Below are 15,469 nucleotides of genomic sequence, written 5' to 3' on the forward strand. Positions count from 1 at the left end.
TCTTGGCTTTGATATTCTTTTTTGCTTCAACTTTGCCTCCTGGGTCACTCCTGTTTTTTGCCTGCCCTCCTGTGTATTGACCCTGCCAGTTTGACCTTGCTTGGGTTCTTTGAGCCTTGCCTTCCTTGTTTTCCGATTCGCCTTAGGATTTCACCTTTGTTTTTGTCCTGCACTCCTCGGCTTTGACCTGTTTTGTTTTTTGTTTTTAGATTGTGATTTGGATTGTCTGCTTTGCTTCCATCTCCACATCTAAGAGCCTATGCTCGGGTTCAGCCTCCTGCCTCAAGACCACTGCTCAACAGGTCAGTGTGTGTTTGTTACAGTTTGCACTTGACTCCTCTGGTTCGTGTTTCACTGCTCTTTCCAAAGAAGTCCAATAGGTTGACTTTGTCAGTGCTTTTAAGGATTCTGAGAGTGGGTATCAGCTCCCCTCATAATCTTTTCTGTTCAAGATTCAAGTTCTGTGCCTTAATCCTGTCAGTGCAAGACGTTACCTTAAGCCCCAGAAAGGATCTGTTTGCTCTTCTCTGGATTTCAGACAAGCAATGTCTTTTCTTACACAAAATTCAAAATACACAATATTCTGAATGAAGCCGTACTAACTCAAACAGTAATATAATTTCAACATAAGACCCTTTGATTTAAGTTCTATATTATGATTTATAACCTAGCATTTGGTTTGCCTTTTTACTTGCTTCCACATGTTGTTGAGGAGATGTAAATGATAAATGTCAACATAAACTGTTTGCAGATCCTCTTGATTTGGTATTGTCTGATAACTTGACTAGGTAACTAACTCTTCTGGAATCTAGATTGCTAACATACTTTAAGAAGAGCAGTGGTCCGAATATAGATCTGTGAAGTACCCCACTAATTACAGTACATCACCCTAATTTGAGTACTCGCCCTGTTCTACTTAATGTCAAATTCACAATCAGGACACGTCCATGAACACCTACCCCCTGATATTTGCAGATGAATCTTTTTTGGGGGAAAATAATCAAAATCCTTCTAAACAATCCTTAAACACCGTTATCATATGCTGTATGTGTATCTATTACTGTTGTCACTTGCCCAGGAAAGTCTAACAAATTGGTTAGGCAATAAATATCTTTTCAAAATCCATGTTGATAATTTCTTAGGATATTATTCCCATATACAGTAGGTAATCTTCACTTTCTTTTCGTCAATAGTTTTCATTACTTCATGTAGTATATAAGTAGAGTTAATGGTCTATAATTACATGGCTGAGTTTTCCCTCACCTTATATGGATGGCTACTACAATTTCAGTTCTCCAGTTCCTGGGTACTACCCCGTCTTTAGGAACTGTAGAAAAAGTCAGATGTTTCTGAATTAAATTTTCTTGTTTCCTTGAGTACTAGATAGCATCAGACCCTGGGGATTTTTGAATTCTTAGTGCTTCTAGTACCCTAAACACCTCTCCCTCTGGTAATACTGCCCAGTACAGAGCTTAGTCTGCTGCCTCAGGCGTGTTGTTCACTTCTTCCACAGTGAGCACCTGGAGGAGTACTGTTCAGCCACTTCCCTCTCATGTCGGGAGGTTTCGTGTTACTAATCACTCTCTCACATCTGCATGCCTCACTCCATCTTGAATGAAAGAAAGTCCTGGATATATTTTATGACAGTGGTTTTGCTGCTGTAGTACTGAAACAGGTTTTATTATTTTAGTTTCCACTGCCATATTTTGCCATATGCCCTTTTAATTTCACTTGGTCTTTCTAACAGCCTTTTGTACCTGCACTTACAATACATTTTACACCTTTTCTTTAAATGCATCCTCTTGTGTTTTTTTTTAATTTTATAAAGCACTCTCTTTTCCCTCATATTTTTCCAAGTTGATTTTTGAACCATTCGGGATGCTGTTTTCCAGCTTTTGATTCACTCATTGTTGAGATAAATGTGTCCTTTCCTTCTAGCAGAAAATATTGCCATACATTTCCACTGATTCTGTATCTGTCTTATGCCATTTTACTCGTCTTCCACTGAGTCTCATTCCTTCAAAGCCAGCTCTTCCAACTTTGTAAATTTGTTCTGGACTCAAACTGATCAGTTTCAAAATAGACTTCAAAGCACAACATGTTATTATCACAGTTCTCTCACTCTCTCCCCTCTGCTTGCCTCCATCGTGATCATTAGAAAATGCAAGATCTTTACAAACATTCCTTGACCCTGCAGTCATTAACTGTGACTGCTCATTGTGTGCTGTTGATATTCCTTACTGTGGGTCTTTTCCAGTCAATGCTGGGAAAGTTGAAGTGTCTCATACTGTAAAATCTGTTCTTCTTTTGCACTTAAATTCTTATTTTCGTTATTCAATGTTGAAGCAGTTCTATAAGGAAGAGGAGCAGTGTGAGAGAATGATCAACTCTTGCAGGAAATGTTTATTAGCAGCAAGTTATTGCTGCTAAAAGGGGTCCCAAAGGTTACTGGATGAAGGGATGCACTTACTTTCCACACAAAGATATAGAAGGCTGCTTGATTTTTAAAAATCAACTTTTTAAAAATTCTAACAAAGTTGATGTAGAATTTGTGTGTGTTATTTGTCATTTGAGGTTATTTTATCTGGTTCACACTCGGTGAGGATTTGGTGAAGGTTAAATATGTCTTAATATGTTAGACCATAAAATCTTAAATTGTCCTTTGTTTTCACCACACCGTAGCACACTTCTAAAACTGACCCACAAAGATTCAGAGATTCTTGATTCTTGTACCTTAAGTTCCTAAACATGTACAGTATACATTCTTTGACACATAGTGCTGTGCCACTCCCTCTTCTTTCTTTCTTCTGACGCTGGAATAACTTGTATCCGGTAATGTTACATTCCTCTCTATCTTTCTCTGTCAGCCGGGTTTCTGTGAATCTAATAACATCATAATCGCCTGCTAAAGTACTATCTTTTATCTCATATAATGTGTTTCTGAAACCCCAAGCAATTAAACAACACTTAATTACCTGATCATTTGTTTTGTTTTTCTCTTTGCTTCTCCCGTCTCGATTCATGTCTTCCATCTCGATGGGGGAGTCACAACACAGTCACAATATGTGCTCATGGTACAGAACATGTAGACATGACATTATGGCACATTCCTAGTGAGAAAACATATTCAGAAACAAAACTGTAAATTGGTTCTTATAAAATAAAAGACTGAACTCTTCTCTGAACTGATGCTGAACCACATATACCACAAAACATATACTACAAACAGGAATTAAATATTGCCTAAACTATAAGAAAACAGCCCCTTGTTCTAAATTTACATTTGTTCTCTTTAGCGCTCAAATGCTTTCTACATTTTGTTCTTTTGAGGAAGTTCTGAAAGTCTAGCCTGGAAATAATGACGGATGCAGCTTTCATCAGTGGGGTAGGGAGAGAGAAGGAATGGCTGACTCTTCTCTGATATACAGAGCTGATCTCTTGTACTAGCTATTCACTTCTTAGTTGGTGATTTTGAGTTTGTTTGGGTGTCTTTCACACAGTTTTCCCACAGGAAGGCAAGCTCAGTGTATATGAACTGCTTTGTCTTCGGTCCAGATCTCTATTGTAACGCCCTGATATCTCATGACACACAACGCTGTTTACTAGGTAATTTTCTGTTATTCTATTATGAAGCAGCTGAAAAAGGAAAAATGTGAAATAAACAAAATTGTGTACCATCAAAATCAAATACAACAGGTGCTAAAAATGCAGAATATGAATTTGACCCTCATTGAAGTGCACTGCAGTGGTCTCACATGATGTGTAGCTTTCTGAAATATTTTGCAGAGGACAGTTAACTAAAGAAAAAGGTTGAAATAGGCAGAAGAGAAAAAAAGGGTTAACCAAATCCTTTTATTAAATTACTTGGCAATAATCAGCATATTGTAAATAAAATAACAGATTGGGCAATGTAAAATAGCTGTAGGTCTGTAGGTGACTGTCAATGTGTCTGAAAGAATCTAGAAACAATGGGCAATGCCTAGCTAGTGTCAGCATCTCCAGCTTCAAAGCAAAGGGGGTGTTTGCTGAGGGGCAGGGGGTACAGATTCAGCAATCAAAGCAATTGTAAAATATTAGCTAGGAATTTACTCTCCCGCAGGACAACAGCATTAAACTTAAAACCATTGTGGTACAGTATATAACAATCTGGGACATGCCATATACCAATGAAGCCTTCATTAAGATGTTTTGGCCTATGTTAAATCCTGATATGTTCTTAATATTATTGAATTTATGAAAAGTGAGATACTTTTCTATTTTAGAAATAATTTGTTTTCAATATTATAACACTAGAAATGATTTCCATGATATGAACAAGATGTCTTCAAGTTCCTTAATGTTGGAAAATTAAACAGAATTCCACCATTTTGTGCAGTTAATAAATTATCAGTTAGTTGATATTTTGCACTATAACTTAACATTTTTCTAAAAATGGAAAACAAATATTCTGACCGTCAAAGTAGCAATATGGATTTCAGAGGTTGATTACATTATTTTTTGCATCATTTTCATTGATTATTCATAACTGAATGGCACTAAATCACCTGATTAGTGGGAGATTAGATTGGGGACAGGTGATGAGGTGATTTAATCTGTTGAATGTCAATCCTGGTGAAAATCAAGAAACAAAAACACTTAATGGAATCAACATCCCCTGATACTCACAAGTACAGCACCTTCCTGTGACTGATGTGCTCGGGGTCAGGCTTCGATAGTGATGGCTCGAACGACTCAACGATCACTCTAACCAGCTGCGAAATCAAGTCTGCTCCCCGATGAAGAAAAGCGGTTTGTATCGTAGATTGTGATGATATTAGCTAGTTTGACGTGGGTTTGCAAAGTATCGTGTACAACAGACCAGTCACTGAGTAATCAGCGAGTAAGTCCAAGAGTGGAGGTTTGAACAGAAGTATGAAGCTGCAACATACTGTATACTGCATACTATTTTATATATATATTGGATTTACCCTTCCATGAGTAGTGGCTGATGGCAACCTGACCACACATCCTACAAGTCCTTGGACAACACTTTCTGCTCTTCTTATGGGATATGACAGCAGACGTCTTCAATTTTGCTTGTGTGACAAGAGTTTTTATGTGAGTTGAGAATGAGACTACAGCAGCACTGTGGCACAGCGGTTAGCATTGCTTCCTCACAGCGCTGAGGCCCTGAATTCAATGACCAGACCTGGGTGGCTTTCTATTTGGAGTTTGTTCTCCCCATGTTTGCTCTGGTTTCCTCACACAGTCCAAACACATGCTACACTGGTAGGTGAATTGGCTTCTGGGAAAACTGGCCCTGGTCTGGGTGAGTATGTCTACAGTCTGTCTGTCTGCCCTGCTGGGCTGGTACCCTGCCTTGTGCCCATTGCTTTCTGCGATAGGCTCCAGCTCCCCCAATTAGATGAAGAGGTTAGAAAATGGATGAATGAAGAATGATACTAAATGCATGGGGATAGTTATCAGTACTAGATAGCATTTCAAGTCTGAATCTGTGAATCTGGTATATAAGATATTGTCAATTAAGTGTCACCATTGCCAATTACGTTCATTATGCAATCTTTGATGACCAAGTAACCAGTTGAGGTCAGCATCGGTTTGGGGGATTTCCAGTAGCTGATCTTGGTCTACTCTGGAGGATGGCGTATCCTACAGATGACCGTACTGAGATAAACATTTTGTAACGAAACAGTTCTTTCTGGACCCTATGCAGATGACACAATCCGAAATAGTGAGGAAACACTGGGGAAAGAGTCATGCAGGAATACGGGGATGAAAACAGGGGGGCGTGTCCATGCAGTGCTGGTGATCCGGGAAGGTGTGACCAAGGCAAACAATCCAATAGAAATCCAAAGGGGGAATCCAAAACGAAAGCAAAGGTCCATGGCCGGGTAATCCATCCAAAAACCAGGGATTAAAAACAGGTGCCGGGACCGGCATTGGGAACAGGAACAGGCGCAGGAAGCTAAAAACACAACGGAGCCAGGCACAACCAGGTCCCGGGCTCGCATGATGCGGAGATCAGATGCAGAGCCTTGAGTGAAGTGAGCGCCTGGCTTTTAAAGATGAACTAAAATGGGGTAGGAACAAGGAACAGGTGCGGGGAATGAGGCAAACGAGGAAGGGCTGTAGCGCCCTTAAGAGGGGGGGTTTGTGATCGTGACACATTTGAGGGTCTGGTCCGGAGGGAAGAATCCACTGGTCCATCTGCTGGTCCACCAGCACCACTTACAATATTAACCTGCTTTTCTCAGATATCCTCCATCTGAGTTTCATCCAGGCTTTGCCTTGCTGCTAGATGCAAAATCATCTTGCCTTTTTATTCTGACATTCAAGGCAGGTGGAAAGATATACTTTCTACAAAAACTATAGTATAAAACAGGAACAAGTAAAGGTTTATTCCATGCTGAAAAGAGAAGAAAAGAGACGCAATGTTTCGGCTGTGGAGCCTTCTTCTGGTGTGTGAGAGAGAGGAAAACTGGTGGCTGATAAAGCAGGGAGAACAACAGCCGGGAGTGGAGAGGAGGAGGGAGCAGGAGAGACGCAGTGGACACCCAGGTGGTGTGAAGTCAAGAGAGTGTTACGAGCACAGCCGGCATCCTCATTATCCAATCTCCTCTTCCTTCACTATTTAAACCCTCCGGTCACTCCTAGTCCTTGCTATCCGCTTCCTGAGCTTGCCTCGTCCTCAAACCTCTGACCACCGACACCAAGACCCTTCTAGCCTTGACCTTTCAACTACCCTTTCGTCTCTCCCCTTTTCGGATTTGTTTGCCTTGCTGATCTCTCAACCCAGATTCGACCTCGCCTGGAACACCTGACCACTCTGCTGGCCATCTGACCCTCTTAGAGACCTGCACAGGGTTCATAATAACTAGCTCACAACAGAGAGGTGAAGAGAGGTGTGAAGTCAAAACCTGCAAATGAATAGAGAGGATTAGAAGGAAACTAGTCTGTCATTGAGAAAAGGGGAAGGTGTGATCCTAGTTTCAGGCTAATTTTGGTTTCGGATGTCTTTCTGCAATAGCAGTTGAGAAACCTCTCTGTGAGAACACAGACAGAGAGATCAGTATGCTCATGGCCATTCGAGGTGAAATGAGAAACTATGGGCTTGGAGAAATCTTTAATCCTCACAGCCCTGACATGTTCTCTGAAGCGGTCCCCAAGTCTCCTTCCTGTTTCCCCAATGTACAGTAGATAGCCGGGCATTTTCTGCAAGAGATGCAGTAAATAAGGTTCCTGGAGGTACAAGATGTCATCTGAGTGATCCGGAATTGTCCAGAGGGGCCTTGAATGAGCGTGGTATTGGATATATATTTACAGGTGATGCAGCCAGTCCTGTTGCAGGGGAAAGTGCCTTCTGTGTAAGATTGCAGAGGCAGTCAAGGGGCTGGTTTGAAGACAATATTGTCTCTATTGCGAGAGATTGGAGCACCTGAATTTTTCCTTGGGGGAGGTTAGACCTGTGCTTCCTGGGTATGGAAAGGGTCTTGGGGAGTTTGATTGTCGTATTGATTAAAGTAGTAATCTGCTGACAGAAAACATCTGGAAGTGGGAGCCTGACAGCTCTGTTTGGGATTAATTTTGTTCATGGCTTCTGTAACCTGGTTGTTATCAGCTGCCGGTAAAGACGAGTCACAGGAGTTGGATCCTGCAGTAAAAACAGTTGAGGTCAACTTGGGTCTGGGAGATGTCCAGCCCAGCGTCTTTATAGTATAATATAGATTTTAATTTTGGTATCTTTTTTAATGCCAAAACTCATATACTTGAATCTTAAAAGGATTTGCTTTGACCAGGTTTGTTTTTTCATCATCTTTGCTTTTATCTTAAAAGCACACAGAACATATTTTTTGGAGACTGAGAAGACACTTGAAGGTGGAACAGAGGTGGCTATACCAGTAAATCCACATTCCTGGATCCCTGTTCGTAAGCATGTACAGTATTCAATTGTTAAGCAACAGCAGTTCGTCTTTAGCTTTAATCTTTCAGTGTCACATAGCTCCCTCTTGTGGTTAAGGGCTCCCATAGGTAGGTGATTCCATTCAAGACTCACAATGGCTCATTAGCTAGAGACTAATGAGCACACATTGGAGCACACATCCAGCTACACATATCTCGGTCTCCCCATCAGCTCATCTGGGAGTTTTGACCTGGCAGTGAAGGTACTGAGAGAGAAGGCACTCAGGGCTTTCTACGCAATAAGATTCTATGCAATATGATATGTCTTTGTTGTAAATGTCTGTAATATGTCTGTAGATTTTATTTTTTGTTTTGTTTGATGTTAATTTCATTATTTTTATTTTCTTTGGCAACACTGTTGGACTTCATTTAAGGGACAGTACAACAGCAAAACCAACCCACCAGCTAAGAGTCCAGTGACTTGGCAACTCTGCCATGTTGTCCCCTAACAGCCCTCACACTATAATGTAATTACGTGAAAAAACATTGGCCAAGTCTTTGATGAGTGTGACAGTCACAGTTCCGCGCGGGGTCGTGCCCCCCGCCGCCCATTCCGTCCCCCACACCTGGGGCTCGAACCTGGGTCACTGGCATAACACACCAGGGCACCAACCGCGTCTAAAAGAGACCTCCCCCAGCCCAGGCAGCTGAGGACCCTGCTACACGCAGTGAGGGCGGTGACGTCACCACACTAGCTCCGCTACATGAGCAAACTGTAGCGGTAGTAAATGACTCCTAGAAGCCTAGATACTATTCAAGGCTGGGCGAACACCGGGCAGATGTCTTTTAATGCAGACAAATGTACGGTTTTACATGCAAGTAGCAATAATTATCAAGTGTAAACACAAAACAGGAAGCACAGAGATACAGTAGAAGAGGCTAATAGGTGTCTGGTCTATGTTGGTACAGTATTTACATATTCTAGACAATATGGGGAAACAATAAAATAGGGAAACAAAATGTTAGGATATATACAGCAGACAGTTACAGCAAAAGTGAAGAACGTAAATTAAGGGGTGTTATGTTAAAATAGCTTAACACCATTATTGTCAGCACATGATAGAAGAGATATTGCTGCTCTGGAAACCATCCAAAGACAGCATTCAGGGGCTTAAAGGAACTCACATACAGTTTATACTGTTTCCTTAGTGAATGGCAGTCTTTACCTTCCCATGCAAATTTGACTGATGGCATTTTAGCTGAGAGTTCCTCTCAAATAACTGCCAGGAACTGTACAGTATCTCAAAATCTTAAATCTTAAATTTTAACACATTGTACTCATTACCAGTAGCAGCCTACACTACCTGGCTGATCCTGTTTAGCCAGGGATGTCAGGGTGACGGGAGTGGGGTCGCAACGGGAGTGGGCAGATGAGTTGACTGGTGCTTGACGGGGGTGTTAATCTCATGTGGTCTAGCACGAAGGTGATCACTGGAAGAGCAGTGTGGTGGTCCTGTAACTAAGGATCTGTGCCTGAGGCTGGAAGGTTGCCGTTCGTATCCTGCAGCCGGCAGAGGAATCCTACTCCATTGGGCCCCTAAGCAAGGGTCTTCACCCCAACTGCTCAAGGGGCGCTGTATAAATGGCTGACCCTGTGCTCTGACCCCCAGCTTCTCTCCCTGTCTGTGTGTCTCATGGAGAGCAAGCTGGGGTACTGTATGTGAAAATATGAAATTCTTATGCAGGAAATTATATCTGGCCAATAAAGTAATCTTATTTTGTTTTTGTTTTTAATACATTTCAATACCTTTTTTATGTTTTAATGTGTAGAAGGTAAAATAAAAGCTACAAAGGTTGAAGGAAATTCATAGCCATGTTCATGATCACATTAATGATAGGCACTTTTACAGATAAATTGTTTATTTTTCTAAAACAGCTATTCACAATAGAGTAGAAAATATAACAGTAAATCAATTTGCATCACATAGTAATTAAAATACATACAGTATTTGTCAGCTCAATTTTAGGAATTGAGTTCACATTCTATTAGTGATTTACAGATTTAGATTGCAGATCAGTATCAGAAATGTATAAGCTTAGGAAATAATGAAGGTGATCAAAAGAACATAACGAAGGTTATGAATGAGAGGCGGCCTTTCAGCTCACCTAGCCTGTTTGATAGTTAGTAGTTACTTAAATTGATTCAAGGATCTCATCCACCTGTTCAGGGTCATAACTGGGTAGCTTGTCCAATACTCCCACAATCCTACTCTAAAGAAATGACAATAAAGAAGAGAATAAAAATCCACAACTTCATATCTGGGACAAATATCTTCACTAAGATATGTTTCTCATTTCCGACTCTCAGGATGCTGTAAAAATCAACCCATGGGCATACAATTCTGGGATTTCTAATACTGACATACAAAAGCAATTGAGTACATCAAATGCTCCTGTGTAGCTACTGTAATATTTAAATTGCTTTGGCTTTATAAATAGAGCCCCTTCGTGAGTTACAAAACAGGTGTTAAAATATGTTGTCACTACAAGAAGAAGTGTCAGTTACAATCAAAAGCACTGTCAGACACACTCGCTTTCAATGCTTATCCAGCCCAGTGGCACAAGGCAGGATACACCATCACTCCTGGGCTGTTTCTTACAGAAGCCAGTTAACCTACCAGTATGGCTTTTGGACTGTGGGAGGAACCCAGAGCACCCAGAGGAGCCCCCATGAACACAGGGGAAGAATGCAAACCCCACACAGACAGCCCCCTCAGGAAGTGCTTTGCTCTCTGTGCGAGGCAGTAATGTTAACCACTGTGCCATCATGCCATCCCCACTGTCTTTAAAGCTGTACTTGATTTATTCTGATATTACATTCTGGTACTCTGTATTGTGTAAAAAATGAACAATGTTTTTGTATTGAAGGTCACTCTTGTCATTCTCTCTTTGTTGATTATTGTTCATGTACTCATGCTCAAGACAAGCCTTGTTCTGCACATTGGTATAACATTGGTTTTTCTCTTTGTCTTTCAGATTTTCATATTCAGGCAGGCTTTCTGCAGTGACTACATTACCATACTCCTGTGTTGTCCCATGAAGATAAAACAGCTCAGGATGTGTATCTGACAGTTGTGTTGTGTAGACAAACTGTAAGATATACCCCTGGCTACAGATTTCTTGATGTAAAGGGTATCCAAAATCACAGGTATCCAAATCATCAGTGCTCCACACTTTCTGCTGTAATGGTGTTCTGAACTGTTGGGTAACTGGGCAGAAAACATATTCATTTGTTTGCAATTTTGAGCCATCTTGATTACTGTCTGAAATTTCAGGAATTTCTTTTGAGTCAGTTTTTGATTTATTCATTAGCATTTGACGTTCTTCAATGACCTGCAAATATAAATTTTAAAATTTCATTGAATATTTGGAAAATTCTAGCATACAGTACATATTGTTTTGATTTTTTTTCACATAGTAAAAATATATTTGGTTTAGTAATTAACTTGGCCACAAAGAATTGGTTACAAAGGGTTTGACCCTTAGTGTGTTAACATGAATATATTTTATATGAATATTTTCTCATTTGATTTATTTGATGTCTTCAATATCAAATCATAAATTGTTAAAGATTTTAAATCATTTGCAGTATATAAATGTCCCTTCAGGATATAATAACAGTTAATACATTATTTTAAATCTTTTCCTTTTCTATAGTTGAAATAATAATTGCTTAAATAATCTCCAGATCTATAATGGAATTCTTTTCTATAGACTTTAGCACTGCGAAAGGCAAGCCTTTTCTTTCTGCCATAGGGATTGTACTGTCCGGAATGCAGCAGCTCCATGTTACTCACCAGGCTTGGGGGCAAAGTCACTTTGGGTCTATATATCAATTTGTAGCACAAAATAAGGAGAACCCAGCCGAAAGCCATGAACAGAATCGCAAATAAACCCAGAGTGATGTGTGAGACCAAAGTCATAGGGTGTGGCTCAGCTGGAATACAGAACATTTTGCAAAAAAGAAAAACAAGAGACTTTCAATGACATATCCAGTAGTTAGCAGTTGCAGTCAGCAGATGTACAGAATATCCCGAAGCAGAGAAAAAGAAAGGAAAGGAAATTCTGAACTTGAAAGCTTTTTGAATTAAAAAGATTTGTTAAAGATTTTCTGTTCCAGAAAGATTTTTGCATTTTTTAACAAAATTTAGTGAAATAAAGCCATTACATTTTACAACCTTTTTGATATCACTGGGGAATAATAATCATCATCATCGACATCACGCTAACATGATGCACCAGCAAACAATTAGCAATGCTTTGTGGCTTTAAAATACATAAATAAAGCTGTTCCAGTCATGCCAGATAATGAATGTTAAATTTTCATTTTAAAACACACATTCATGCATGCAGTACTGTACTGTACCTACAGTATTGCAATGTTAACAGAGATCTAATGTTCATGGATACAGAATGTACTTTATTAATTCGAGTAATCACAGTACATGAAGGAAGACGATAGACCAGCCTGCACAGGGCCCACTGCTATTAAGGAAGGCTTTAAGGACGAGACATGCCCAATGCATGTCCCTGCGTTCCCATCTCCATGTTACAATCCTGTGTGATATTGGCTGGAATGCTCATGGCAAAAGTGAAAAAAAAAAAACAATTCATTTTGTGGATTTGGAACATGAGCAATATTTAAACTGTGGTCTTGAGTGGACTGTAAGTTAAAATAATGATTAAACACATACAGTACAAAATGGGAAAAGGCAAGATCAGTTGCACACTCTTGTTATAGAGCAGGGTGCTCTGTCATGCTTGTCAATACTCAATATTGGGAAATGGCCTTACCATCAGGAGCCTTCAGGGTGATACAATAGCTATCGCTTGCCTTGGATTTTCTCCATTTATAAGTATTCAAAGTGTATCGCATTGTGCCCGAAATACAATACTCTTTCTCAGGGTCCAAGTCAGTGATTTGTATGGTATTATTTTCAGTTATTATCTGATGAACCTGAAACAAAGTTCCATCTTTGTATTTAATAAAAACAGCAAACAAAGAACAATTTGCCTTAAATAATAAGCACATCCTTTCACAATACTAACCTATGATCACTTTCAAATGTTAGATAGCCTAAGTAATAACTTAAGCATTGGCCCTATGAAAAGACCCAGAAAAATAAAGCGTTTTCATGAAATCTCTATTTCGTCACTTTCTTCAAAAAACAGAAACACTACACACAGTTACTATTGACCTGGGACTTTACTATTGGAGATTTCATGTGTCATAATAAAATGTGTATTAATAGCAAAATAACATTTTCATTGATCATTGATTAAAATAAGACAATACAGTGGAACTCTCCCTTGTACCATATACTATATTATATTACATATAATATAGAATTTATATGTAAATATTTAATATATTTAACATATATTTAAAATATACACATAATATTTATTCTCTTACCAATGTGCCATTCAGTTTAACATCAATTGTGAATGTTAACCTTTTGCTCTGAAAGGGTGGAGTTATATTTATCTGCAAAATGTATTTTTCTCCAGTTAGCGTAAGCTGTGGGGGATCAATTGCCACTAAAGGAAATATAAAAAAAAACACTTAACACCATACACATACGTTACTTACACAATACTAAGTGATCCAATGTACTGTACTAGTCAATTAATTATGGAATATTCAACAAATATCCCAAAATCCATGATTATACTGTAAATGAATTCCACTCACTCTGTTAAAGGGCTATCACACAGATCATTTTTACATATTATTGCATATACTGTAGCTAATCCTACATCGGTTGTATTGAGAACTTTTAACAGGCCTTTTGAAACTTTTATTATAGTTCTGTTGCATAGTGCAATCCTAACACAGTACCGGTTTGATCACCAGTAGCTTATGGTAGATGATAGTGTCTTTCAGCCATTCAATACTGGTTAAATAAAGATGTGGGACTTTTGGATTTCATACAATACACAGCTAATACACAAAAGCAAGATATTCAGTTGTTCTTCTCAATACTAGTGGGCTCTGCAACCACTGGATGAATCTATGAACTGTACAAAAACTATATTTACATAATGTGTATTCATATGAATTGAGTAAATTAAGGAGAAACAATTCACACTTACTTTCTTTAAATGGAATGAACTGTTTGGTTTCCACCCATGCTGAAGAAATATGGTAATGTATTGCTTGCACACGTCCATAATACATGCTTTGCAAGTGCATTGTTTCTGTTGTCAGATCACAAGTGGTTCTAGAGATACCCTGACATTCCTCTTTGGACATCCATTGGTGACCATATCTAAAGATCAATACATATAACAAACTGTTGCTTTAGTTCTAAAAGTGCTCCTGTAATCTAAAGTGCAGGGTTTTAATTTTTATCTTTTTTTTTTCCAGAAAGAAGAAGCTCATAGTGCAAATAACAAATGGAATATTTGTACAGCTTTACATGTAAGAAGAACAAAGAACATGCAGATCAATGAGGAAACACCCAAGCAGTAAGTTTGTTTAAATATACAGTATTTGTCAGTTAAAAAAAACTCACATTTTATACTCCACATTATACAGAACAGTGTAATTACTTTCAGATGCTGGTTGCCATTGTAAAATGCTTTTCAGGTTTCTATTTGAAAATGTAACATGATCAGGCTTTAAAGAGTCTTCAGTTGGTGAAGCACCTAGAGGGAACACAATACATTTTAACAAGTAAAAAACTCATTAACTGTATATGGTAAAACATATGTATATAGGATAGCATATACTTATGATAACAATGTTTAAAAGTAATCCAATACTGTTCCTAGTGCGGCAGTCTGGAGTCCTGAAACTATGGGATGCAAGGATGGATTTACAGATTTAACTCTGTATAGGATTTCCGGTTCTCGCAGATAAATAAAACCTAGTCAAGAAATTGGTCTTTAAGTATCTGAATTAAACATTTAACCTGATCCAAACAACAGAAAATAATATACTTAAAATCTTATAAATATATTATATAAAATGTTTTTAATGTTCAGTATAAGCATAACAAAATATTTTTCTGTTCAAATAATAGTTTTCACCATTGTTAATAGTTCAGTGAAAACAACAGATATGAGATACATACAGTAAATATTTACTTTACTTAATTTTGATTTAAGGATAATGGCTACTCACCAAGTTCTCTGAGAATAACAATCAGTGTTAGACAATGCAGAAACATATTTGTCTTCACACTATGCCTTGATTTACAGAATCTCTAAATGCCGCATTTTGGTGGTACTGTATATATGTAGTATTTTCGTACTGTCTAGAAGTTCCTCAATTCTTTTATTCGACCAATCGAATTCCCTCATCCTCCTCCTCTCTGTGCCAAAATGATTTGCATAATAAACCTAATAAACAAGTGAACATTTCTGCTTTCTGATTCTTTCTGTTGATATGCTTCCCTAGTAAAAGAAAAGAAATCTATATTCCTGTCATCTCACTCTTTGCTTTGAACATTTTGTAGCATGAATCAATTAAATTAAAATATATGCTTCTTAATATTTGAAAGTC

The 15,469-nt window shown here is 38.6% G+C and overlaps 1 protein-coding gene across 1 annotated transcript; it reads right to left on the bottom strand.

The window, feature by feature from the left end:
• Positions 1 to 9,801: 9,801 nt before the first annotated feature.
• On the bottom strand, positions 9,802 to 15,158 carry LOC107078794 (interleukin-20 receptor subunit alpha-like). Its single transcript, XM_015358921.2, has 7 exons — positions 15,089 to 15,158; positions 14,478 to 14,610; positions 14,056 to 14,231; positions 13,376 to 13,500; positions 12,754 to 12,916; positions 11,757 to 11,896; positions 9,802 to 11,292 (listed from the first exon to the last, which is right to left on the bottom strand). The coding sequence occupies exons 1-7, from the start codon at positions 15,132 to 15,134 to the stop codon at positions 10,762 to 10,764; spliced, it is 1,314 nt and encodes a 437-aa protein (XP_015214407.2). The 5' UTR covers positions 15,135 to 15,158; the 3' UTR covers positions 9,802 to 10,761.
• Positions 15,159 to 15,469: the final 311 nt, after the last annotated feature.

Source organism: Lepisosteus oculatus, chromosome 2 (assembly GCF_040954835.1).
Source record: "Lepisosteus oculatus isolate fLepOcu1 chromosome 2, fLepOcu1.hap2, whole genome shotgun sequence".
Lineage (NCBI taxonomy): Eukaryota > Metazoa > Chordata > Actinopteri > Semionotiformes > Lepisosteidae > Lepisosteus > Lepisosteus oculatus.

Excerpts from the sequence above, each read along its gene's own strand:
- LOC107078794 (XM_015358921.2), bottom strand. The coding sequence starts at position 15,134 with ATGTTTCTGCATTGTCTAACACTGATTGTTATTCTCAGAGAACTTG. Across the intron at positions 14,611-15,088 it reads TGTTATTCTCAGAGAACTTG|GTGCTTCACCAACTGAAGAC; the intron begins GTGAGTAGCCAT and ends TGTTCCCTCTAG. Across the intron at positions 11,897-12,753 it reads CACCCTGAAGGCTCCTGATG|CTGAGCCACACCCTATGACT; the intron begins GTAAGGCCATTT and ends TCTGTATTCCAG.